General features: G+C 43.9%; 3 protein-coding genes across 4 annotated transcripts in view; all 3 read left to right on the forward strand.

Moving 5' to 3' along the window:
• CMIP (c-Maf inducing protein) overlaps positions 1–27,347 on the forward strand; it is a 605,118-nt gene that overhangs the window by 49,436 nt on the left and 528,335 nt on the right. The gene's annotated exons all lie outside the window — the stretch shown is intronic.
• Positions 1,283–8,112, forward strand: LOC134408946 (ATM interactor-like). The gene is made up of 3 exons (XM_063141464.1): positions 1,283–1,590; positions 3,694–5,352; positions 8,058–8,112. Exons 1-3 carry the CDS (start codon positions 1,283–1,285, stop codon positions 8,110–8,112), a joined length of 2,022 nt encoding a protein of 673 aa, XP_062997534.1.
• Positions 11,495–21,656, forward strand: LOC134408551 (ATM interactor-like). 2 transcript variants are annotated; one of them, XM_063140862.1, is made up of 4 exons: positions 11,495–11,665; positions 15,345–15,470; positions 17,164–17,363; positions 18,202–21,656. In XM_063140862.1, the coding sequence occupies exons 1-4, from the start codon at positions 11,624–11,626 to the stop codon at positions 20,027–20,029; spliced, it is 2,196 nt and encodes a 731-aa protein (XP_062996932.1). In that variant the 5' UTR covers positions 11,495–11,623; the 3' UTR covers positions 20,030–21,656. The 2 variants fall into 2 exon arrangements, with proteins under 2 accessions (XP_062996932.1, XP_062996931.1); XM_063140861.1 differs by lacking the exon at positions 11,495–11,665 and having other exon boundaries at positions 15,412–15,470; positions 17,145–17,363.

The following is a 27,347-nucleotide window of genomic DNA, read 5'->3' on the forward strand; positions in this document are numbered from 1 at the left end:
CTGTGACATAAATTAGGCTGACAGATGGAATCTACACCAAGGTCACCCAATGAGCTTTACAGCCCAATCCTATACACATCTCAGAAATTCAATCACACTGCGTTCAATGGGACTTAATCCCAGGTGTGTATAAGATTGCAGCCAAAGGGTGCGATCCTATACATGTGTTAACAGAAAAAAAGTTGTACAGCTCACAGCAGCCAGCCATGGAATCCTGACTTTTTTTCTTTCTAAACATGCATAGGATTGCACTCTACGTTGCCTAAACATGAGCGTGTGACTTCTGTCACTATCGCTCAATACATTTGTGGCATACGTTTCTGTGGATTAGGATTCGCTTCATCAGGTACATGAAGTGTATCTGTTGTTGGCAAGTATATACACACATGAGTGATGGAAAACACTAAAGAGATCAGATGGAAATTAAGAGTAACATTTTATGTGTCATAAGACTTCCTTGGTTTTGCTACAACAGACTAATGAGGTTACTCCGCCAGAAAAATTGCACTCTGGACAGCTAACAATAAAATCCAGATTTAAAACTTTTAAAACATTAAAAACAAGTCTCCCCCCTCCCTCACGTTTAATATGGGGTTAACAGATGCACCTCATAAAGCTACTCCACAAAAAAAACTCAAAATTACAACGGATACTTAAAAGAGTGCAACTTGTGGTGCGCCATCAGAAGGCGATGTACTAAGTCCTTCGTCATAGGAGACAGCTGCAATTCGGAAAGTACTTTACAACCTGCAGTGCGCACATCCTATAATAAACCTGCAAGTTGCGTCGCTATTAATCCTACTCTGCAGGTTGAGAAAGCGAAAACGCTGCCCTACCCATCTTCCCAACCCAGGGCAAAGTGCTAGACGAAGTGGAACATTTAACTGTAGGGGGGCAAAGAAACGAGTGCGGGGGGGGGGATGCGCGCCGGAGTGAGCCGAGAAAGCGCTGCTCCACTGCAGTGCAAGTCTCGGATCAGTCGCGATGCTTGCGAGGGGCCCTTTGGGGAAGAAGCTGCATCCCTCCGAGATCCTCTAGCTGCGCTTCACACGTTGCAACCCAAGAGGGCACCGCCGTCGCCCGGCCTGTGCTACGCCGAGATCACGTCTCCCCACTCGAGCAGCACGTGGGCCGAGCCTCTCTTCCGGGGAGGCCTCTTATCACGTGGCCCTCATGAATGTAGAAAAGCGCTGTCATAAACATGCACGAGCCTTTCCCTTCCCTTCCACTCCCCCCTACCGGAAGTGCCCGACCGGTCGGTTTGGCAACGGCCGAGCACAACATGGCGGCGGCTGCAACGGCGGCGGCGGCGACGCGGGAGCCCGCTGGGCGTGCCGGCTTGGGGCTCGGGCGCCCGCCTCGCTCCACACCCCGCGGGGCCCGCCAGCTCCCGGCCAGCCCGTGGGAGCTGGTGAAGCCCTCCGTGACCGAGCTCTCGCGGGCCGTCCGGAGCAACATCCTGTGCACCGTGCCCGGCTGCGGCAAAGTGCTGCCCAACCCGCCGGCGCTGAGCATGCACCTCAGCAAGGCCCACCGCGTGCAGCAGCAGCAGCAGGTGAGCGCCGCCCCCGCCGCGGCGTCGCCTCGGAGGCCTCTTTCCTTCTCCCCCCCCCCCCCCCGGGGAAGGCTTTACCTCAGCGAACCCCTCCAGGGCTTTACCTGGGAGACCCCCTTCCTCCATCCCACCCTCCCTCCAGGGCTTTACCTGGGAGACCCCCTTCCTCCATCCCACCCTCCCTCCAGGGCTTTACCTGGGAGACCCCCTTCCTCCATCCCACCCTCCCTCCAGGGCTTTACCTGGGAGACCCCCTTCCTCCATTCCACCCTCCCTCCAGGGCTTTACCTGGGAGACCCCCTTCCTCCATCCCACCCTCCCTCCAGGGCTTTACCTGGGAGACCCCCTTCCTCCATCCCACCCTCCCTCCAGGGCTTTACCTGGGAGACCCCCTTCCTCCATCCCACCCTCCCTCCAGGGCTTTATCTGGGAGACCCCCTTCCTCCATCCCACCCTCCCTCCAGGGCTTTACCTCGGGGTGGCTGGGGTGGCTCTCTTCCACGGGCCGCCCCCCCTCAAGCATTTGCCTCGGAGATCTTGCCTCAGGGGCTTGCCTCGGTTCTCTTCCCAAGGCTGTAATCCGGAGAGACACCCCGCTTTCTTTCCCCCCATCATGCGGTGCTTTACCTCAAGAGACCCCCGGCCACCGCACAGGCTCTGAACACCAGACCCGGCCGCGGCTGCTCCCTGCTCAAGCCAAGCACCCCCGCTTGATACGCCTGAGGCGAGGGATAAAAACAACCTTCCTCCAAACTATGTGGAGAAAGGGGTTAAATGGAGAAGGATTTCAATAATATAAAATAATACGCTGTGAGTTATACGTGCTGAGGGGAATGATTGTCAGAGTGGGTGCTAAATGTATAAACTTCAGATAATATATGCCAAACAGACACGTGGGATTTTTGTGGTCGTTAAAAACAAAATGATTAAAATTTATTTTTAAAAGTTCACAAGCTTTGTTTCAAAATAAAACCTTTAAAAACCTTTTTTGGAACCTTTCATCCAGTCCTTTCACTCATTCACATACACGCTTTCCTTTCCCTCACACAATCACTCTTGAGCTCTCCTTATTGTCAATATTGTTTAATATACATCAACTATCTGCACACCACACTCCGAAGACACCACTCTCTACTCGGAACCTCAAATTTCCCAGAACTTAAGTACTCTAAACACAGAGAGCACTAAAGACTCTAAGACAGCCTTTCTCAACCTGGGGCACTCCAGATGTGTTGGACTACAACTCCCAGAATGCCCCAGCCAGCTCTGGCTGGGGCATTCTGGGAGATGCAGTCCAACACATCTGGAGTGCCCCAGGTTGAGAACCACTGCTCTAAGAGCACCTAAAAAGTCCCCCACAATCCCCTCCGTCCTTCCCTTATATATCACTCCTCCCCCTCCCCAGACATTCTAACTCCGCCCACTCAGGCCAACATTCTAAACTCACCACAGACTTACAAACCGCAGACATACATTTGGGAACTGACTTGTGGGGTGTAACGCCACACCCCATCCTTCCTTCACCCAGGGACTTACTTCGGAGACGACACTCCCCCCCCCCCTCTTTCTTTCTCCACTGAGCAGGGGGTTGGACTCAATGGCCTTATAGGCCCCTTCCAGCTCTACTATTGTATGATTATACTTCAGAGATCCCTCCAGTGCTTTGAGTCAGAAGTCATCTTACATTCCCTCCCAGTGGTTTACCTTGGAGATCTTGCCTCACTTCCCTCCAATGACTTACCTCAGATACCCATCTCATGCTTTGATTCAGAGACCCGCTTTCTTTCCCCTTGTGATGCTTTATCTCAGCAACCCTTCCAGTGCTTTACCTGGGAGACCCCCTCCCTCCAATGGCTTACTTCAGAGACCCTCCCACCTGTCTCTCTCCAGTGAGTTCAGATATCCCTCCAGTGCTTTATGTTGGAGGTCTTTTTCCATTCCCTCTCAATGAGACCTCTGAGATCTTGCCTCACTTTCTTCCAATGACTTACCTCAGATACTCTTCCAATGTTTTGATTCGGAGACACACACCCCTTTCACCGAAGTAATGCTTTACCTCAGCGACCCTTCCAGTGCTTTACCTGGGAGACCCCCTTCTATTAGGGGGTCAGTTGTTAAGGATTTATTAATGTTTACAGGGATCCACCTAGTAAGAAAAGGAAAATTGAAACTTCAATATCAAGTCAGTTGCTGGGGGAGAAAGTTAAAGAAGCTTCTGCCAATGTCCACAGCAGATGTACTAGCACTAAAGACTTGGAGACTTCTGTGATCAAACCAGCAGCTTCCTTTGAAGATTCCAGCCGCTCCTATACCACTAAGCAAACACAAACGCAGCCCAAAAATATGCCAAAGTTGCTTCTGCCAAAGCCCAAAGTGGCTTTGGTTAAACTACCTGTAATGCAGCTTACTCACTTGCCTATCTTTGTATCTGCGCCAGACTCTTCTGTCAAACCCGTTGTAGTTGCTGTTGATGACAAAGGCTCTGTTATGAGTACCGTTCACTTGATGCCTCTGCCATTAGGAATTATGATGCCTGCACTGGAAGCTGAAAATCTTGCATTTAAAGACACTTTGACCCTTTCAAAAAACAAAAGTTCTGGCAGCATTGAGCCAGTCAGCACAGGTATTCAGGTCAATTTGGGTAAAGTTACATCAAATAATACAATTCATGGTCTGGAGGCTATATGCTACAAGAATGGAATTTGTTCCACAAATGTACAAACTGATCTATCTTACATTTCACAAAACTTTGTGCCCTCTACAGCCTGGACTCCCGATTCCTCAGTGTCCTCTTTTTCTCAAACAGACCTGACATTCAGTTCACAAGTTTTGCTGCCAATTAGTGTACAGACACAGACCCTGTTGCCCAGTTCAAAGCTGACTTCATCCATCGCTGCTCAGACAGATACACTTGCACAGGCTTGCTTCCAGTCATGTGGAGTTTCTCGAGAGACTCAAACCACCAGGTCACAGAAAAGTATTGATGGGAGAGTACAAATGGACCAGGCTGTAATGTGCAATGACATTTTTGACAGTGTTAGTTCATCGTTTAATGATTCAAACTCAGTTGTGCTTCCAGGCAGCAACTTGATGGCTGCAGGCCTGGGTCAAAGTTTGCTACAAAGAGGAACCTGTAAATCTTTGAGTCAGGACTCTAAGTGTGAGCCGATTATCAACTTCAGTGCACAGAATAATATTCTCCCACAGCAAGTTATGACAGACAATCAAACCCAGACAATGGAGTTACTGAATGATCTCGAAACTATTTTTTCAAGTAATACAGCCGGTCAGTCGTTGGATAACCGTAGTCTTTTAACAGATACTAACTCCAATTCTGGGGCCCCACTCCCGTCTGGCCCTACACAGAACTCAGGAATTGATTTTGACATAGAAGAGTTCTTTACAGCTTCAAATATCCAAACTCAGACAGAAGAGACCGAACTTGGTAACTTGAATTCTGAGCCAGTCTTGGAATCACTAGATATTGAAACTCAAACAGATTTATTTTCAGATAATGCCACACAGTCCTATACCTGCCGAGGTAATCCCAGTTTCTTAGGCTTGGAGATGTTTGACACACAGACCCAGACAGACTTAAATTTCTTTTTAGATAGTCCCTACCTACCTTTGGGAAGCATCTTGAAGCAGTCCAGTTTCTCTATGAGCATAGATTCATCTGATACAGAAACACAGACAGAAATGCAGTTTCCTGAGAGAAGTGCCTCTAATCAGATAGCAGAGAGCAAAGTCCAGCTGAACCGCTCAAGGGCAATTCATCGGCAAAGAACCAACTTAATGTATGCTGCGCATCTTCTGGGTTTAATGATCTCGTGCCTCGGCATTCTCCCATGGGCCAGGCTGCATTCTCGCCCCCTTCAGTGGTTCCTATTACCCTTCCAAGCTCAAATAGCAAGGAGGGATCGCCTCCCAATACTTCTCCCTCTGCACGTCAGAGACTCCCTCATGTGGTGGCAAGACCTCCAAAATCTGCAGGTGGGCAGCCCCTTCCAGGAGCCTCAGAGGATCTTACTGACAACAGATGCCAGCCTCGAAGGGTGGGGAGCCCACTGCAACTCTCTCCTGGCCCAAGGAAAATGGAATGCAGAGGAAAAATGCCACAGCATCAACTGGCTGGAGCTCAGGGCAGTACACCTGGGTCTAAAAGCATTCTCACGCCATCTGCGACATTCTCATGTCCTAGTCAGAACGGACAACACAACAACACGAGCCCACATAACACGTCAAGGGGGTTCCAAATCCCTCTCCCTACACCTGGAGGCCCAGAGCATGCTATTATGGGCTGAACAGAACTTAGCCTCCATATCAGCCCAACACATCAAAGGGACCCTGAACCATACAGCAGACTATTTGAGTCGGCAACAAATAGACCCAGGGGAATGGAGCCTACATCCAGCAGTCTTCCAGAGAATCATACACCATTTCGGCCCACTAACGCTGGACCTGTTTGCATCCAGGCACAACCACAAGCTGCCAAGATTTCTCTCCAGATTCCAGTCTTACGGAGCCGAAGGGATAGATGCTCTATATATCAACTGGCCGAAAGAGAGGCTCTACGCATTCCCTCCAATCCCCCTCTTAGCCAGAGTTCTACAAAAAATCAGAAAGGAACAAGCCACTGTAGTCCTAGTAGCCCCCTTCTGGCCCCGACGCCCCTGGTTCTCCGAGATTCTAGCCCTAGCAGTGCAAGGTCCATGGTTCCTGCCCCAGATCTCAGATCTCTTGTCTCAGGAACCAGTACTGCACCCAGACCCAAATTGGCTCAAACTAGCCGCCTGGCTGCTGAGAGGTCCATCTACTTAACTCTGAGTTATTCTGAGGATGTCATATCCACCCTGCTGGCATCCCGCAAGGACTTCACCACCAGAATTTACGAAACAACCTGGAAGTCCTTCTGCAGGTGGAGTGAAAGGGAGAAGCTTATTCCACGGGCAACAGGTGTCAAGGAACTCCTACCCTTTCTCCAACAAGGCCTTCAGATGGGTTTAAAACCGGGTACCCTGCGCAGGCAGACGTCAGCCGTGTCATCAGTCCTTTCCAGGCCTGGTAGGCAGCCACTAAGTTCACACCCTCACATCAAAAGATTCCTCCGTGGAGCAGCACTCAAGAGTCCTCCCATTGTCCATAGGTTTCCTTCCTGGAGCCTACATGTTGTACTTTCTGCATTGACTAAACCTCCCTTCAAACCAATTGCCTCTATTCCACTATGCATTTTGTCACAAAAAGTTCTTTTCCTTGTGGCCATAACATCTGCTTGCAGAATCTCAGAGTTATCTGCCATCTCAATCAGAAAAGGCCTCATCACCTTCCATAAGGATTCTGTCGTCCTTCGAACAGACCCGACCTTTATCCTTAAGGTCAACACGCTATTCCATAGGTCACAGGAGCTTATTCTGCCATCTTTCTGTCCTAACCCTTCTCATCCACAGGAGAAGGCCTGGCACAAGCTGGATGTCTGCAGAGCCATTAAAGTTTACTTAAAAAGGACAGAGTCCTTTCGAAAATCTGATTCACTGTTTGTTTCCTTTCACCCTGTGGCTATGGGCAAGAAGGTTACCAGATCTACCCTAGCTAGGTGGTTAAAAGCATGTATTTTTTCGGCCTATGAGGCCTCATGCCTCCCCAAGCCATTAGGAGTCACAGCTCACTCCACTAGAGCAGCAGCTACATCAGCCGCCTTAAGTACTAATGCCCCTCTGGCAGAAATCTGCAAGGCGGCCACCTGGACAAGTCCTAATTCCTTCATAAGACATTACAAAATAGACACATATGCCTCAGCGGATGCCTCCTTTGGCAGGAGAGTCCTCCAGCAGGTTGTAGGACTACAATAGACTCGGCTTAAGATTTTCCCACCCAGATAAGGGGTTTTAGCTTTTGCATATCCCATTGTGGGATGCCTTCCTCACACCAACCTGGAGAACGGAACATTGGTACTTACCGAGAAGGTTCCTTCTGGGTTGGTGTGCGGAAGGCATCCCAACCACACCCTGAAACACCACCGAGTCTATCAGGCCACTTGTCTCTGCATTTAGCCGGCCAGACCTTTTCCTAAGGATCCTCAAAGTTTGTACTCTCAGATTGATTTCTAAGTACTTACTAAAAAGTTATCTGTTCCTCTGTGGTTCTTCCTTACCTATGATACAAAGAGATGCTTCCTTTCTCAATTTCTGAGCTTTAGCCATGGACGGAACTGGCTAGGAGGAGCTTCAGACCAATAGAGGGCTTAAAACTCAGTCATGTAAGTCCCTGCTTTTCCTGGGCGATAGGGGGAGTTAACCCATTGTAGGATGCCTTCCGCACACCAACCCAGAAGGAACCTTCTCGGTAAGTACCAATGTTCCGTTCTGTGACACTTAAAAGACAATTGTCATTAAACTCTTGATTTGTTATTTAGTTATATCAAATGTGCTTTTGAAAAGCTATAAAGAACTATATAGAAATCATATAGAAAATTGGTTCTAACTTTATTTTATTCTCATTCTAGGGCTGGCAGATGCTCCCCTTTCACCATTACTTACTTGCATCACCCAAAAAGCTAGGAATTATTTTAAAATCAGAGAGAGAAATGGTGCACTTTCACAAAGCTTTGCAGGCCAATGACATTTTTAAAATAGACTAAAGAACAAATAACTGTATTTCTCCTGATTGCTTAACTGTTCTATTCTGCCGAAGAGACACCACATGGAATCTACTCTCCCAAGCATTCTACAGTTGAATTGATCAAATTACAATATGACAGAGCAAATAATCATCTTGGCAGGTTATAACCTGCTAGCTGGTGTGACCTGTTGACAAGAGTTGGTGTATAATTCCTGCACAGTGACTAGCTGATCTCTTCCTTACCGTTGCACATTATAATAGAAGCACGTCTTTGTGATAAGCCATGTGAGAAAGTTTTCAGAAACTCAGTAAACCACTAACTTTGCCTTTAGGGTGCTCAGTAGGTTAAACAAAGGGTGTTTTGCTAGTGAAAATCCCCATATTCTTAAAATGGTATTGAAACAAATGAACTTGACACTCGATGATCAGTTGATTTTAAGTGTTTTAGCTAATTGCTATGTAAATAGGTATTTGATCCGTGTATGATAAAACTTAGGCCTACTGATTAAATAAAGCTGACAATTGTATCTAATTTTTCCACAAGTGTAAATAACAAAGCAATTACTTTTAAAGGCAGTTTGCGCTTAATAGTGTGCTTATCGAGAGAATCAGATCGCTTGTTAGCTATCCATATGGTTAAAGTTTTTTATCCCAAAAGCTAGTCAGGGTGATAAAACACATACAAAAATCAGGCTATGGATAATTAGACCACTTTTGAAACAGGCACCCCTGAAATGACAAAGCACTAACCTAGATTCAGCACACTGTGAAGTGTGAACAGGTAGTGGCTCTATACGCTTTAAATCAAATGTGTGTGTGTGTGTGTGTGTGTGTGTTTGGTAAATTATCTGTTTTCCAAAGAAGGTTGGAAGACAGCATATTTTGGAGAATTAAAGATTTACTTCAATCTTCTCTTTAACAGCATGCCTAGTAGCCATAGGCAACAAGGAATTCCATGCAGGCAAATAAGTTGTGTGGTGGAGGATGCATCTTTCTTTCACTCTACCACCTGGTTTCCATGCAGGCCATGGAGAAAATGAAGCCCATCCCTCAGATACAGCTAGTAAAAAAAAACCCTGTAGGCTAGTAACTTTGTAGGCTTATTTATCTTTTTTAAACTTGTAGGCTTATTTAATTTTTGTGAACCGCCCAGGGAGCTTCAGCTATTGGGCGGTATAAAAATGCAATCAATAAATATCACAAGTGCAGAGAAATTGATACTTGCCATTTAAAAGGGAAATGATACCAATTAATATAAAATCCAACTGGTATAGCTATTCCTTTTTCCTTAATGAAAGCCTGTTTTAGAGTTTCTCCTTCTGTTCTAGTATGGCTCAGTTCAGACAACATGCTAAACCATGCTGCTTAACCACAAAATGGTTAACGGAATGCATGCATTCCATTAACCATTTTGTGTTTAAGCAGCATGGTTTAGCATGTTGTCTGAATGGGGCCTATAGATGAATTGTAAGGAAGTTAATGTGATATTAGTTAGAAATTAGATTTTCTTCCAATTAAATAACACGCATGGTCAGTGTGTCAAACCATATTCACAGAGAAGGCTTCAGAAAGTTGGGGTAGGTAGTTAAGAGAGGTTTCAACTGCATAAGTGTTTTTAACCATTATTTTTAGTGAAAATGTGTATTTAAAATATTGCAATTGTGATTTGAAAAGCAAATGGGTAATTACCCTTTGCAATGGGATTTTTCATAGACTAGTGCTCTTTGGCACTGTGTGTTGCAGGAAAGAGAAAACTACTGTCAATACAGTTTGGTTAAATTGTATATCTTTACTTCTGTAAACATAAATAAAAACTGCTTTTGTAAATGTTAGTTTTGCTTATTATTGCTATTTTGTTGCATTTTTATCTTGCCCTTCCTGCAAGCTCAGAGCAGCATATGTTGTTGCCCGACCCACACTCTATTTGTATCCTCACCCTGTGACATAAATTAGGCTGACAGATGGAATCTACACCAAGGTCACCCAATGAGCTTTACAGCCCAATCCTATACACATCTCAGAAATTCAATCACACTGCGTTCAATGGGACTTAATCCCAGGTGTGTATAAGATTGCAGCCAAAGGGTGCGATCCTATACATGTGTTAACAGAAAAAAAGTTGTACAGCTCACAGCAGCCAGCCATGGAATCCTGACTTTTTTTCTTTCTAAACATGCATAGGATTGCACTCTACGTTGCCTAAACATGAGCGTGTGACTTCTGTCACTATCGCTCAATACATTTGTGGCATACGTTTCTGTGGATTAGGATTCGCTTCATCAGGTACATGAAGTGTATCTGTTGTTGGCAAGTATATACACACATGAGTGATGGAAAACACTAAAGAGATCAGATGGAAATTAAGAGTAACATTTTATGTGTCATAAGACTTCCTTGGTTTTGCTACAACAGACTAATGAGGTTACTCCGCCAGAAAAATTGCACTCTGGACAGCTAACAATAAAATCCAGATTTAAAACTTTTAAAACATTAAAAACAAGTCTCCCCCCTCCCTCACGTTTAATATGGGGTTAACAGATGCACCTCATAAAGCTACTCCACAAAAAAAACTCAAAATTACAACGGATACTTAAAAGAGTGCAACTTGTGGTGCGCCATCAGAAGGCGATGTACTAAGTCCTTCGTCATAGGAGACAGCTGCAATTCGGAAAGTACTTTACAACCTGCAGTGCGCACATCCTATAATAAACCTGCAAGTTGCGTCGCTATTAATCCTACTCTGCAGGTTGAGAAAGCGAAAACGCTGCCCTACCCATCTTCCCAACCCAGGGCAAAGTGCTAGACGAAGTGGAACATTTAACTGTAGGGGGGCAAAGAAACGAGTGCGGGGGGGGGGATGCGCGCCGGAGTGAGCCGAGAAAGCGCTGCTCCACTGCAGTGCAAGTCTCGGATCAGTCGCGATGCTTGCGAGGGGCCCTTTGGGGAAGAAGCTGCATCCCTCCGAGATCCTCTAGCTGCGCTTCAAACGTTGCAACCCAAGAGGGCACCGCCGTCGCCCGGCCTGTGCTACGCCGAGATCACGTCTCCCCACTCGAGCAGCACGTGGGCCGAGCCTCTCTTCCGGGGAGGCCTCTTATCACGTGGCCCTCATGAATGTAGAAAAGCGCTGTCATAAACATGCACGAGCCTTTCCCTTCCCTTCCACTCCCCCCTACCGGAAGTGCCCGACCGGTCGGTTTGGCAACGGCCGAGCACAACATGGCGGCGGCTGCAACGGCGGCGGCGGCGACGCGGGAGCCCGCTGGGCGTGCCGGCTTGGGGCTCGGGCGCCCGCCTCGCTCCACACCCCGCGGGGCCCGCCAGCTCCCGGCCAGCCCGTGGGAGCTGGTGAAGCCCTCCGTGACCGAGCTCTCGCGGGCCGTCCGGAGCAACATCCTGTGCACCGTGCCCGGCTGCGGCAAAGTGCTGCCCAACCCGCCGGCGCTGAGCATGCACCTCAGCAAGGCCCACCGCGTGCAGCAGCAGCAGCAGGTGAGCGCCGCCCCCGCCGCGGCGTCGCCTCGGAGGCCTCTTTCCTTCTCCCCCCCCCCCCCCGGGGAAGGCTTTACCTCAGCGAACCCCTCCAGGGCTTTACCTGGGAGACCCCCTTCCTCCATCCCACCCTCCCTCCAGGGCTTTACCTGGGAGACCCCCTTCCTCCATCCCACCCTCCCTCCAGGGCTTTACCTGGGAGACCCCCTTCCTCCATCCCACCCTCCCTCCAGGGCTTTACCTGGGAGACCCCCTTCCTCCATTCCACCCTCCCTCCAGGGCTTTACCTGGGAGACCCCCTTCCTCCATCCCACCCTCCCTCCAGGGCTTTACCTGGGAGACCCCCTTCCTCCATCCCACCCTCCCTCCAGGGCTTTACCTGGGAGACCCCCTTCCTCCATCCCACCCTCCCTCCAGGGCTTTATCTGGGAGACCCCCTTCCTCCATCCCACCCTCCCTCCAGGGCTTTACCTCGGGGTGGCTGGGGTGGCTCTCTTCCACGGGCCGCCCCCCCTCAAGCATTTGCCTCGGAGATCTTGCCTCAGGGGCTTGCCTCGGTTCTCTTCCCAAGGCTGTAATCCGGAGAGACACCCCGCTTTCTTTCCCCCCATCATGCGGTGCTTTACCTCAAGAGACCCCCGGCCACCGCACAGGCTCTGAACACCAGACCCGGCCGCGGCTGCTCCCTGCTCAAGCCAAGCACCCCCGCTTGATACGCCTGAGGCGAGGGATAAAAACAACCTTCCTCCAAACTATGTGGAGAAAGGGGTTAAATGGAGAAGGATTTCAATAATATAAAATAATACGCTGTGAGTTATACGTGCTGAGGGGAATGATTGTCAGAGTGGGTGCTAAATGTATAAACTTCAGATAATATATGCCAAACAGACACGTGGGATTTTTGTGGTCGTTAAAAACAAAATGATTAAAATTTATTTTTAAAAGTTCACAAGCTTTGTTTCAAAATAAAACCTTTAAAAACCTTTTTTGGAACCTTTCATCCAGTCCTTTCACTCATTCACATACACGCTTTCCTTTCCCTCACACAATCACTCTTGAGCTCTCCTTATTGTCAATATTGTTTAATATACATCAACTATCTGCACACCACACTCCGAAGACACCACTCTCTACTCGGAACCTCAAATTTCCCAGAACTTAAGTACTCTAAACACAGAGAGCACTAAAGACTCTAAGACAGCCTTTCTCAACCTGGGGCACTCCAGATGTGTTGGACTACAACTCCCAGAATGCCCCAGCCAGCTCTGGCTGGGGCATTCTGGGAGATGCAGTCCAACACATCTGGAGTGCCCCAGGTTGAGAACCACTGCTCTAAGAGCACCTAAAAAGTCCCCCACAATCCCCTCCGTCCTTCCCTTATATATCACTCCTCCCCCTCCCCAGACATTCTAACTCCGCCCACTCAGGCCAACATTCTAAACTCACCACAGACTTACAAACCGCAGACATACATTTGGGAACTGACTTGTGGGGTGTAACGCCACACCCCATCCTTCCTTCACCCAGGGACTTACTTCGGAGACGACACTCCCCCCCCCCCTCTTTCTTTCTCCACTGAGCAGGGGGTTGGACTCAATGGCCTTATAGGCCCCTTCCAGCTCTACTATTGTATGATTATACTTCAGAGATCCCTCCAGTGCTTTGAGTCAGAAGTCATCTTACATTCCCTCCCAGTGGTTTACCTTGGAGATCTTGCCTCACTTCCCTCCAATGACTTACCTCAGATACCCATCTCATGCTTTGATTCAGAGACCCGCTTTCTTTCCCCTTGTGATGCTTTATCTCAGCAACCCTTCCAGTGCTTTACCTGGGAGACCCCCTCCCTCCAATGGCTTACTTCAGAGACCCTCCCACCTGTCTCTCTCCAGTGAGTTCAGATATCCCTCCAGTGCTTTATGTTGGAGGTCTTTTTCCATTCCCTCTCAATGAGACCTCTGAGATCTTGCCTCACTTTCTTCCAATGACTTACCTCAGATACTCTTCCAATGTTTTGATTCGGAGACACACACCCCTTTCACCGAAGTAATGCTTTACCTCAGCGACCCTTCCAGTGCTTTACCTGGGAGACCCCCTTCTATTAGGGTGACAAACAGCTAGGATAATAAAAGATTGATATAAAACCACATCTAAATGACAGCACAAAAATTTAACGTAACATAGAATCAGTATTGCATATTAAAAAGGACTGGTAAATAGGAAGGTCTATTTACCTTAAAGAGGCCTCCTTTCAGAATCCTTTCTTCAAGTGATTTCTCTTAAACCAAGAAATAGTGAAGTGGCAACAGCACCTTGTTGTGTCACAGTCCTTCCCTGTGTGGTATAGTGGGATAATCACTGTACCACATTGTCTCTGTCATAACAGATCATCGGACTAGAATTAGGGGGCCAAGAAGACATGGATTCAGGTTCTCACTCAGCAGTGAAGCTCACTAGGTGACTTCAGGCCAATCACATGTTGTCTCGGCCTGATATGCTCCACAGGGTAGTTGTGAGAATAAGATAGGTGGGGGAGTACTGTGTATGCTACCCTGATCTCCTTGGAGGAATGTTGAGATGAAAAATGTAATAAATTTAGGCAGCTTTTTAAAAGAAGAAGAAAGAAGATGCTTGTACCTAAAAAAAAAAAAAAAAAATTGAAAATATTTTTCATTCCGAAGGATTTATATCAATTACCATTGCTATTTCCTGAGGAATGGGGAAGCGCTGAAGAACAAAAAGAATTCTAGTCCCTGCTTAAACTGCAGTGCCTTTCGGACCTAATCCTTGAATTCCACGTTGTAGCCCAAGTTGTTTTCCCACACCTTCTTCACTCCCTTTTGTGGGGGAAGATAAAAGTTAAAGAGGAGGGATTGATGTTGAAACTTGCAGCCAGGCTGTGAGTTTTTGGAGGGCAAGCAAGCTCCATCTAGTGCAACTAGTTTGGGAAATCTTGGATGATGAATATTTTGAAGTATAATTTATATATTTCCAGAGGAGTAGCACTGTTAGTCTGTTGCAGCAAAAGCAACAAAGTGTCTTGGGGCACCTTAAAGACTAACAGAATTGTTATATGGGATAAGCTTTCATGGAATACATCTGATGAAATGAACTGTAGTCCAAGAAATCTTATGCCGTAATAAATTTGTTGAACTTTAAGGTGCCACATAGTGTTTACTGCAGGATATTTCCCTGAAGATTGCAAAAAGAAGATAGCTCTGTCGGTCTTAAATTCTGGTTCAGAACAACCCAGGATTTTAAAGCAACTTTAAACCTCGGCATAAGCTGATGACCATATTTTCTGGTTCAGATGTAACAGGGAAGTATGGTTAATTGGAGATTTCCTGGCTTTTCCCAGTTATGCCAAAGAGGGGAAGAGCTAGAATAATGACAGAGCTTATAGACATGAGCCTTTTGCACTTCTCAACTTGTTACACTGAGATGATTGTCCATATCAGGCCAGTGAATGTTCAGGTTCTTTAAGTAATTAGACTGACTTGGGATGGAATCTACAATGAGGCTTGTTTCTGTGTGAATAATGAGACAGGCATATTAATTCCCACGGTTATGGTCCTTGTGTTTAAGGGTCAAGCCGAATAAAGGAAAGCTTCATTTGTCTTGAAGATATTTCTAAACTTCAAATATTTGCTTTATTTTTTAAAAAAATATTCTGTTTCCTCAGGATGGAAAAATAAATTCTGCAATAAGGAAAGACTTGAAAACCCCACAGAAATACTACTGCTGTCCTATTGAAGGTTGCCCTAGAGGGCCAGAAAGGCCTTTTTCACAATTTTCTCTTGTAAGGCAGGTATGTATCTTAAGTATTATGTTTAATATAACAGAATTAAGAGAATTCTGGATACAACACATACAACATTTTATTAAAGAACTATGTATCTTTCTGAATTTCTACATTTCTGTATAAAGGTATATTACTTTACCATCCATTAGAGGTCCTGCATATTTTGAGATCAGTTTTATTGTCAATTAAATACTGATTATGGGATTAGTATGTTGGGAAAGTGCTATCTTATGGAACTGAAAAGTGCATAGCTTCATTGTGAGTCTACTGTATGCTAGTTCTTTTAGTAGAAAAGTGTACTTGTTGAATAATTGACCAGTGGCGTTAAGTCACTGTGATCCAAATTATCAGAGATTTATTGTAGCTGGAAGTGAAAGCAAGAAATGGAAGAAATATTTTGCTTTGCATTTCTGAGTAGTTAATTCAGATACTGATTTGATTTACGCATCTATGGTATGAACTCTTTCAGTAGAAGTGCAGAACTATGTAAAGCTTATAATGGCCTGTTTAGATTACTGCAAACATGGTAAGAGTACCCTCCTGCTCATATTCCCCAGCAACTGGTATTCAGAGACATAGCACCTCTGATACTGACTAGAATCATAGAGTAGCAGAGTTGGAAGGGGCCTACAAGGCCATCGAGTCCAACCCCCTGCTCAATGCAGGAATCCACCCTAAAGCATCCCTGACAGATGGTTGTCCAGCTGCCTCTTGAATGCCTCTAGTGTGGCAGAGCCCACAACCTTCCTAGGTAACTGATTCCATTGTTGTACTGCTCTAACAGTCAGGAAGTTTTTCCTGATGAAAATGCTAGTAGCATTATCCTCCATGAAACTGTCTAATCCCAATTTGCTACACCATGTACTGTGCGAAGAAATACTTCCTTTGTGGGTCTTCAATCTCTCATCATTCAACTTGATTGGATGACCCCAGGTTCTAGTATTGTAAGAGTGGAGGGGAAACATTTCCCTACCTGTTTTGGCCACAACATATATAATTTTATACACTTCTATTATGCCCGTCCCTTACTCAGTTTTTTTCACCGGGGTAGCCAAAAAGCCCCAAACATTGCAGTCTTTCCTCAGATGTGAATTGTTCCAGCCCCCTTATCATTTTGGTTGCCTTTTTTGCACCTTTTCCAGCTGTAAATGAGAATGAGTGGCAAAGGTCTGAATCTTCCTTCAAGTGCATTCCTCTAATTGATAGTATCTTTTGAAAACTCAGCTTAGTAGAGTGACATTAGATGCAATCCTGTTAAAGTCAGTTGCAAGACTTGCTTGGATTCCAATGGAGCCACATAGCACAGGTAGGCTTTTATCTCATGTTCTAACCATTTTGTGATATTTAGGTAAAAATGTTAAACCCTTAAAGCATTTCCCATGGATGGTTTAAAAAAGAAAAAAAATACAGAAAATTTTTAATAGCCTACTTTAAAATACACTATTGATGAACAAGACAAAAAAGTAATTATGTCTCAAACATGACTCCACTCTATCACCTCAGTGATAGAGCACCTGCTTTACATACAGGAGGTCCCAGGTTCATCCAGGTAGGGCTGGGGAAGACTCCTATCTAAGACAGTAGAGAGCCACTTCCAGTCAGTGTAGACAGTATTGAGCTACAAGGACTAATGGTCTGTCTCAGTCTAAGCAGATTCCTATGTGCCTATGACGTGCTTAGCTTATTTTATATATTTCAGCACTTTATGAAAATGCATGCCGAAAAGAAGCATAAATGTGATAAATGTAGCAATTCGTATGGTACCATATGGGATCTAAAGCGACATATTGAGGATTGTGGCAAGACTTTCCAGTGTACGTGTGGATGCCCCTATGCCAGCAGGACAGCATTATTGTCTCATATTTATAGGACGCAGCATGAGATCCCTGTTGAACACAGGTAAGGGAAACATCTTTCATTTGTTAACGTGTTCCTGTATGTACACACATTCATCTTAAGTGGTGGAGTCGGGGTGGATGGATTCTAGCATCTTTGCATGCTTTGCTTCTCTTTTCCTCTAAATTTTTCCATAAAATTTCTGCTGACAACATAATGGGCATAGAGTTTTTCAGGTTTTGTATAATCAAGATTATTTTTTTCAAATATACTGCTACAAGCACAATGTATTCTCTTTGGACAGCCTGTTGTATTCCTGTTAGAGGAGAAACTTTACTGCTTCTCATGAAGTCCTTCATCAAAATGCTTAACATAATAGGCTCATGAATGTTGAATGCAGTTAATGAGAAATCAGTATTAAAGACTATGGTACTGCAATGCAAATTTTCCTATTAAGTCAGCATTGTTGGCTACTTAAATCTTTTCTTGCTTAAACTGCTGCAGTATTATATTTTGCATTTCTTAATTGAATAATCTGAAGGAGATACCTGATTTCTTTGCTCAGTAATGAACATAAGCATGATTTCTGCTTAGTTTGGCCTTTTAATTCCAATTTCTTACAACTGGTTTTTAAATATATATATATATGTTTTCAAAGCAAACAATTCCCATTACTTTGTGCCTGGGATTTTGTTTTAGGAATGGAAAGAGCGGCAGGGTGGTAAATTACATTTAAATGGAAATCTTCCTTTACCGATTTCTGTCCTTCTTAGACTGGCTCCAATAGGGCACGGATGGGAAAATGCTTCCATTTTCACAAGCGCTTACCTTGATTTGGAGGGAATGGGGGAGACTGTCCTATACCTGAACTCAGTTGTTAAGGATTTATTAATGTTTACAGGGATCCACCTAGTAAGAAAAGGAAAATTGAAACTTCAATATCAAGTCAGTTGCTGGGGGAGAAAGTTAAAGAAGCTTCTGCCAATGTCCACAGCAGATGTACTAGCACTAAAGACTTGGAGACTTCTGAGATCAAACCAGCAGCTTCCTTTGAAGATTCCAGCCGCTCCTATACCACTAAGCAAACACAAACGCAGCCCAAAAATATGCCAAAGTTGCTTCTGCCAAAGCCCAAAGTGGCTTTGGTTAAACTACCTGTAATGCAGCTTACTCACTTGCCTATCTTTGTATCTGCGCCAGACTCTTCTGTCAAACCCGTTGTAGTTGCTGTTGATGACAAAGGCTCTGTTATGAGTACCGTTCACTTGATGCCTCTGCCATTAGGAATTATGATGCCTGCACTGGAAGCTGAAAATCTTGCATTTAAAGACACTTTGACCCTTTCAAAAAACAAAAGTTCTGGCAGCATTGAGCCAGTCAGCACAGGTATTCAGGTCAATTTGGGTAAAGTTACATCAAATAATACAATTCATGGTCTGGAGGCTATATGCTACAAGAATGGAATTTGTTCCACAAATGTACAAACTGATCTATCTTACATTTCACAAAACTTTGTGCCCTCTACAGCCTGGACTCCCGATTCCTCAGTGTCCTCTTTTTCTCAAACAGACCTGACATTCAGTTCACAAGTTTTGCTGCCAATTAGTGTACAGACACAGACCCTGTTGCCCAGTTCAAAGCTGACTTCATCCATCGCTGCTCAGACAGATACACTTGCACAGGCTTGCTTCCAGTCATGTGGAGTTTCTCGAGAGACTCAAACCACCAGGTCACAGAAAAGTATTGATGGGAGAGTACAAATGGACCAGGCTGTAATGTGCAATGACATTTTTGACAGTGTTAGTTCATCGTTTAATGATTCAAACTCAGTTGTGCTTCCAGGCAGCAACTTGATGGCTGCAGGCCTGGGTCAAAGTTTGCTACAAAGAGGAACCTGTAAATCTTTGAGTCAGGACTCTAAGTGTGAGCCGATTATCAACTTCAGTGCACAGAATAATATTCTCCCACAGCAAGTTATGACAGACAATCAAACCCAGACAATGGAGTTACTGAATGATCTCGAAACTATTTTTTCAAGTAATACAGCCGGTCAGTCGTTGGATAACCGTAGTCTTTTAACAGATACTAACTCCAATTCTGGGGCCCCACTCCCGTCTGGCCCTACACAGAACTCAGGAATTGATTTTGACATAGAAGAGTTCTTTACAGCTTCAAATATCCAAACTCAGACAGAAGAGACCGAACTTGGTAACTTGAATTCTGAGCCAGTCTTGGAATCACTAGATATTGAAACTCAAACAGATTTATTTTCAGATAATGCCACACAGTCCTATACCTGCCGAGGTAATCCCAGTTTCTTAGGCTTGGAGATGTTTGACACACAGACCCAGACAGACTTAAATTTCTTTTTAGATAGTCCCTACCTACCTTTGGGAAGCATCTTGAAGCAGTCCAGTTTCTCTATGAGCATAGATTCATCTGATACAGAAACACAGACAGAAATGCAGTTTCCTGAGAGAAGTGCCTCTAATCAGATAGCAGAGAGCAAAGTCCAGCTGAATAGTGCCGAAACACAGACCATGGATAACTGCTTTGAAACTCTAGGGAGCTTATTCCTTACCAGCAATGAGACTCAGACAGCTATGGATGACTTTCTGTTGGCTGACTTGGCTTGGAATACAATGGAGTCGCAGTTCAGTTCAGTAGAAACACAGACTTGTGCAGAATTGTGCTCTTTATTTCAGAGTTCTGAAAAAGCAAGCCATTGAGTGTGGTGCTCAAACTCTGTCTTATCTGAGAATTAAGTTATGTGTGGGTAGGAGAAACTGACATTGGAGTTAGCTCTGCTGAATGTAATTGACCATATACAGTTGGTTTACAAACCTTGTCATACTATAAGGTACTTTAACTGTTGTGTGTTGTTACTAATATGAACCCTGTGTGGGTGTGTTCACTGTAGTGTGTTAGTGTATGTTTGAACACTTCATAACGGATTGTTATCTGGTGCCTGCCTCTGCTATTTTGAGTTGCATTTTTTAAAACCCAGAATTTTAAACCTGTATCCTTTAGTCATGTCTGTACTCTGAACTTGGCACTAAAGCTGCAGTCCTTTATTCATTTACTTGATAATAAGCCCCATGGAACAAAGTAAAACTTCAGACAGAGGATTGCACTGTATTATTTTAAAAGATTGGACCAAAAGCTAGGATTTTTTCATTCTTACTCATTCCCCAGATCCTGAACATGTCATCATTTTTGTTGTTGTTGTTATTGTTGTTCCTTATATTGGAGTTGGTTGTCACAATTTAAATATAAGGATGTTACAACATGGTTGTCCTCATTAGTTCCTACATGTTCACCCATCAGCATATTGATTCGACATCAAGTCCTGTTCAGGTGTCAAGCCTGAACAGGCTATGGATCATGCATGCTAGCCCCACCCTCTCAGCCTAAGATCTGAAGAGGGGTTCTATCTCAGCGCAGCAAAGTTGGGGACTGAGGAGGTAGCACCATCGTGCACAGAGTTGTAGGGGTGGGGGCAGCATGCAACAGCTTGACACCGGAGCAAGGCTATAAGCCAACAGGTTTGCAAGATTGTATTCTGTAAATTTGGAGTAGCATGGCAGTTGCTGGATTATTTAGTGTAGTGTTCTAAGAAATGCAACAAAGTATATGAACCAGGTTTTTTTTCTGGTTTCTAATACTTCATAGAGCATAAGTCAAGCTTTGTGCTTCTGTGGGTAGGAGGACAATTGAATTTTGAAGCTACCATGTTAACAAAAAGTCCATATACTTTGTCTTTAAAATGGGGAAATCTCATGGATTTAATTTGATCGTGGATTTAATTTTCTTGAAACAGTGTCTGCCATCTGGTACAATTTTGGCTCTGAACTTTTGCCAGATTTCACAGTCATAACAGGCAGTTTGAAATTGAGCTCTTTTGCCTCCAAAATCTATACCAAATAAGGAAAGGAGGGAGGGCAGCAATGCAAAAAGAAGAGCCTTCAAAAGGTGCACCTGATTATCTTATTTTGAATCAGCAACTCTTCTTCAAAAGCACAAGTTGAAATAGTGTCCTGTTCTTTCAAGGACTGCTTTGTTTTAAGCAGTATCTCTGAAGTGTATTGCTCTAAATTATTTCCAGTTGTACCCTTTGGAGCTTTCATTTCCTTCTTCAATTTTTAAACCTGTCTCAAGCTGCTGTCAAACAACTACTTAGGAAATGTAGCTGTAAGGCAAGCCATAAAAATTAGATTCTATCGACTCAGAACAAGACCGGTAGGTAGCTCTTCTACAACTAATGAAGTTCCTCAGAGCACCAGATGTGTGTGCAACTACAGCCCTTAACCAAAGACCTTATATGCTAATGGACATATAGTTATGATGATGAGTAAACTCTCTGAATTCCTGTTAAGCCCTGAGCTTCTGTAAGCACCAGCGTCACTTTCAAAGCCCCCAAACGGCCATCATTGAATTTGTGCTGGGAAAAGTCTAACAGCATAGATATATCAACTCTTCATTTTCCAAACTGATTTTGTGTTTTGCCTTTTTGTTATTATCACTGTGCAAATTCTGAAGTGTTAGCAATTGCCCAATATTTCCAATGATGTTCTCCAGAAAAGTTATATTGATGGGTTTTGTTCATTCAGTAGGGATATCTTGCATTGGATATCTGCTGTCTATATTAACCGTGTACAGAACTTGTCTCCCTCAGTGTTTTTTCGGTGTATCTATTTCTTAGACTGCCTTGGAAGTACATCTGGAAGGAGAACTTGGGACTGGGCCATATATGTATAGAGCACTCTTGGTATGTGCCAGCTGATGACTTCAGCCAAAAAGTGGCTTCCAGGTTGATCCAGGTTCTTCACAGCTGTATGGCATACCCCTCACAGAATGCCTTTGTTGATGCTGTTTAACAGCCGGTAGAGCTGAAGGTCTCAAATGAGATGTAGTTTTGTCAGAGTCCCTGTCAATGGTGGAGTGTGAATCTAAGGGTACTTGCCAGTGCATGGAGATATTGGCGTACCATCAAGGTTACAGGAATGAAACTCCCAAGGTTTTATTATACACTTGGCAGATTGTCAGGATGCACTACAAAATCTCCAGTCCCCCTGAAGCATGGCGCCATGCTTGTGCTTCCAGTGCCAAGCTAGTGTGGTGTAGCTTACTGAGGTCTACAGCCTGGCAGTTGCAGTTCAGAACGCAGCGGCCTTGATGCACTTTTGACAAAGAAGCTAGTAGGCACCTTGAAATGGATCTGAGTAGTGTGTCTGCTCAGAGGATATCTGCAATTGTTCAGGCACTAGTATGAGTGTGTGTGTTTATGAAGCACTTCAACTAAACAGATATCTGTCCTTTTGTTTCAAAAATGTAGTTCCACTGATGCAGTGGAGATGTTGGTATATAATGCCCTCAAGTTGGTGATAGTTTTAGCTATTTGTACTTACTTCCAGAACCAGTGCTGCCATTTGATCTTTGGACCCTATGCTTTTACAGTGTCCTATCACAGATGCGGTGTTTCTGCAATAGCTGCCGAACTGCAGCCTTGCCTATATCAATCCATGCATTTGGGTCAAGGATTTCAGAGTGGGGAGAGGAGTGTTCCACACCTTTGGATGCATAAAGTAGACTTAAATGCTATCCACAACTTTGTGTACAAAACTGTTACACTTTTTTTTTAGCTTATTTTCCAGGAATGACAAATTTGTTGCATGCGACTGAAAGCCAAGAATATATTTGCTAAAGAGAAACTATCTTGATGGAAAGCAGTCCAGTCATATTTGCAGGAAAGTCCTGATTCCTGGGTATCTATCATCCTCTAAAATAGGGCAACAAAGGATGAGGACCATGTGTAGCCAGATCCTGCTCTGAAAGGATGCCAGGAGGAAACCTTGAACCTGTTCTAGAAATGAACCTCATAACATTTTGTTCTTTGGTTCTATTAAGTGGATTCCCACTACCACTTAACACTTTACAGAACCAGAGTGTTTCTCCAATTGTAATTATCTGAACTTAATCCTTCTATGAGATTAATATGAGCTCATTAAAGGGAGTTTGGTGCATAGACTACTGCCTCACCCTTTGATTATTCCAGTTACCAGGTCCTTTCTAGCAATTAATGTATCCTGCCTGTTAGTGAGTAGTAGTCACCACTATGAATTTTTTGAAAGTGAGTTATTCAGAAGTTTTGCAAAACTGACATGACCCAAACACAGAAGTCCTAGTTGCCTGACAGTATTGCGACAGGAAGATAAGTTTCTGCAGGCATGAACAACCTGACCTGAATAAAGGTTGATACACAGATCCTTATTCTGAGCTGGAGATTATCCCTTGTTAGATCTAAACCATCAAGCCCTTCAAAAAAGACTCCTTGCATTCAGTGTAGTCTTGTCGAAAGCGAACTAAAAATTTTTTAACAGTGCTTCTGATTATTAATCTAATTTAATAGGAAGTTAAAGATGATAAAATATCAACTAATGTGTTGGTGGGTTTAGTTTTAATACGAATTGCTGTAATGCTGAGACAAAAGGAAAGTATTTCCCCCAACGTCATAAATACAGATATATAGGAATGATTTTGAATGATTCCTACAGTATCATACAGCATGTATGCTTCATATAGACAACGTATCTTCTAAATGCTCTAACTTAAATCCTAACTGAGATGCCTGATTTTACTAAGGGAACTTCCTCATCTTTAATTCATGGGGTTTTTTTCAATTAAGGGTCAGAATGAAGTAGGTCTAAAAGAATCAGGTTCATTTTTAGGCAGTGAACATTAATGCAGTCCTATAAATTACTACCCACCTGAGGCAAGTATCAAACAACCTCTACAAGTAGCTGCATGACAAACTGTCCCTCCCAGCCACACACAAAGTCTCTCACTCCTCATTCACACACTCTTAACTCCACCTTGACGGCAAAGTTGAGGTGACTTGCAATGAATATTCACATGAAACTCAGCCTGTTGTAAGTTTGACTGGACTTGTTTCTGAGTAAACATGCTTATATTGTGGATAAACCTGTATCTTGGCTGTATAGACGGCATAGGTAGTAAATTTAGCATGATGGGAACAGGATTCCAGTCTCTCGAACATCTCATTTTCTATAGAGAGGGAATTATTTGTAAGGAGGGTCATTCAGTCATGTCAGCTCTAGGCTGAAGTAATACACCCTAGGCACAGGTTGACCATCTCAAGCACAAGCTGGTCCTGTGAGCTACATTTTCTTGTCCACCACACATTGGTTGAAACGGTAAAAACGAGTGGATTCACCAGGTTTATCCATTAAACGTGACAATGGTACTTGGTCATGTAGATGAATCGTCTGGGTGACACCATATTGAACTTCAGCACCGCATTTTCTTTGTCATCATTTTCTGAATCCAAATCATGCACTTTATGAACGGTTTTTGAAAGGAAATGGCACAGGATGGTTATTTCCTCGCTCTTGTTTGGGGAATGTTCTATTTCAAATCTCATGAGTGGAGGAAGGGAGCAGGGGGTGCTGGTCTTGAGTAAAATACAGTTGTGGCCTGTCACTTTTAAGGAGCCTTTCATATGATCATTACAGTTTTGAGATCTGTCTGGAAATGCATGAGAGCAAATATTTCGGTCTTGTCTATAGTGATAACTTTCTGCCTAGCTTTTGAGGGCACAATAATCCTCTTATCTTAGAGAAAGATGGGGGTGGGGTGTTTCTCCTTTGTGCTCACTTTGCTAAAGATCTGATTGTTCTGCTACAATTAAAGCTGTTCTTTAAAATGCTGCAAGCTCCTATTTTGCTCTTCAGTACAGCTATGCTCACTTGCAGGCAGCTCATCAAGATGAAATGCCAAAGACCACATTATGTTACACCTGCACGCAATGACGTTTTAGAACTCCTAGAGTAAGTAAACACCCAGAACCCAATATGCACATACATTCTTCTGCTTTTAGACAGTAAAATGGAAAAAACCAGACTTCTCTCTGTGCATTACATATTTGCACAGACAAATGCATGCATAGAGTTGCAAATATTGTGAGGTTTAAACAACTGAACTCTTGTCCTGAATGAAACTGTTCAGATTAAGGTCAGAAATGTATGTGCTGAAACACATGTATTTTGCAATGACAAATGAACAAATAAATGTCTGCCTTATACCAGAGTTCTCCTGCCTTTTATTTTGCACAGTGAAATTGCTGCTTACATACTCATACTCTAGTGTTCTTTCCTTTGTTCTGTATTTGTCTTTCTTGGGCCTGGAAAAGGGGTTATACTGTGGAAATTTCTGCATACATGCCAATTCCAACAGATTTTTTTAAAAATAAATTAAACCTTAATGCTACAGCTTCACTCCTCTGGTGGGGGTGGAGGGAGAGAGAAAAATTCACCTTCTGTGAAATAGAGTTTTGTTGGTGATGAAAACTGTGTTCAAAGGAGTTGTTCCTGCCCTGTACTCAGTCTTTTGGGCTTTATTTGTTCTTTGTGATTAACCACACCTCCCATGGCAACCAGGACACATTCTCAAATTGCCAAATCTGGCCACGGGCCCTAAAAGGTTGCCTACCCCTGGAATATGGTTATCCCCGAAGCAAGAGGTTTCCAAGTGATGGACTATTACCTTGAAAAGAAGTATAGTCAAGCTGACTTTTTTTAAGGCTATTCAAACATTCGCATGCTTTAATACAGAGGTATATTATGGATTTTATGCTGCTTGTTGTTATTATTATTAGTTGTTTATGCTTGTTGTTATCTCTTTCAGGCCAAGGGCTGAATTCTATTTTGGAGAAGCTTTGGGGGGGGGGCACATTCCAGGTGTGGGTAATGTTGAAGGCAAAAGGGGGGCAGGGCCAAAAATACCAGCATATTTTAGCGTAATGTTCTTCTTGCTAGCAACCATCCCTCTGTGAGGCGTTTCAAGCTTTGAGAATGGGGAAACTGCACTGAAGCCTGGATTACCACCAAACGATGTGTAATTGGGGGGAAAGGGGGTAGGGCTGGGGAAAAGGTATCTGGGGAGACTTGAAGGGTCAAATGTGGCTCCCAGTCCTGAAGTTCTGCACCCCTGCTTTAATACAAGGAAGTACTCTGCCACCAGTTATTTAAAAAATCAAAATAGCTGCAAATAAAAGTTGGAGAGGACATCTGTCAAGGGACTGCTGCACTTGCCTACAGTTGGCAGTTAGATTCTCTGGTAGAATCATTTGGGATGAGATCTTCACAAAATTTAACAATATGACCGAAATAATATTGGTAAGACTCCGATTTTTGCAATTCTGGGTGTTTTTCCAAACAGTCTGCGCTTTCTTAAAAACTTAGTTTTACACTTTTTTTTTTTTTTAGCAACAAGAGCAGTCATTACAACACACTGGAAAAGTTCAGTGGACTTATCTATCAAGGCTTGATTCTGGGAGCATTTATTAAGGGACAAAATTATTTGCCACATGACGATCATTAGGGGTCTTGCAAATCCCGAAGCAGTGCTCATGTTCATTATAAGATTTGGTAACGAGGATTTTGTGGTTCTGTACTCTGTTTATCCTGACTAAATTAAAATTATGTTTGATTTCTTTAAACGGTTTGGACTATGTTTAACCTGAGTTACTGGAACGTGCATATTAAAAGTAATGCGTTATTCCTTAAAGTCCACAAAATGCAATGAGCATTGGCTGGTGAAGGCTTATTAATCATCAGCAGAAAGATCTTGGGCATCTCTAGTAGATACCTATGATATTTGCACAACCACATTTCCACATAATTGACTTATGTGTTGGGTGGAGCAGAAAATAATGAATTATTCCTTTATAAACCTCTTTTAATAAGCCCCAAGCATTGGGAAGTATCTTCTCTGACTCAGAAGAATCATAATAGAATAATATAATCATGTTGTCATAAGCAGCTAGAGTCCTAATTCTAAGGCTCCATGTTACAGGTAAATAAATGTTCAGTGGATGTACCACCACTTCGCAGTACCAATATAACATTGCAAACTATCGTTTTTGGATAGGGACACTGGGCTACAACCCTGTGCTGTCTTACTTTGAGTTAGAACTTGAGTCTGATACTGTTAGTATACTGCAAAATCAGACTTTGCAACATGAAAATA

This window comes from Elgaria multicarinata, chromosome 14 (genome assembly GCF_023053635.1).
Source record: "Elgaria multicarinata webbii isolate HBS135686 ecotype San Diego chromosome 14, rElgMul1.1.pri, whole genome shotgun sequence".
Classification (NCBI taxonomy): domain Eukaryota; kingdom Metazoa; phylum Chordata; class Lepidosauria; order Squamata; family Anguidae; genus Elgaria; species Elgaria multicarinata.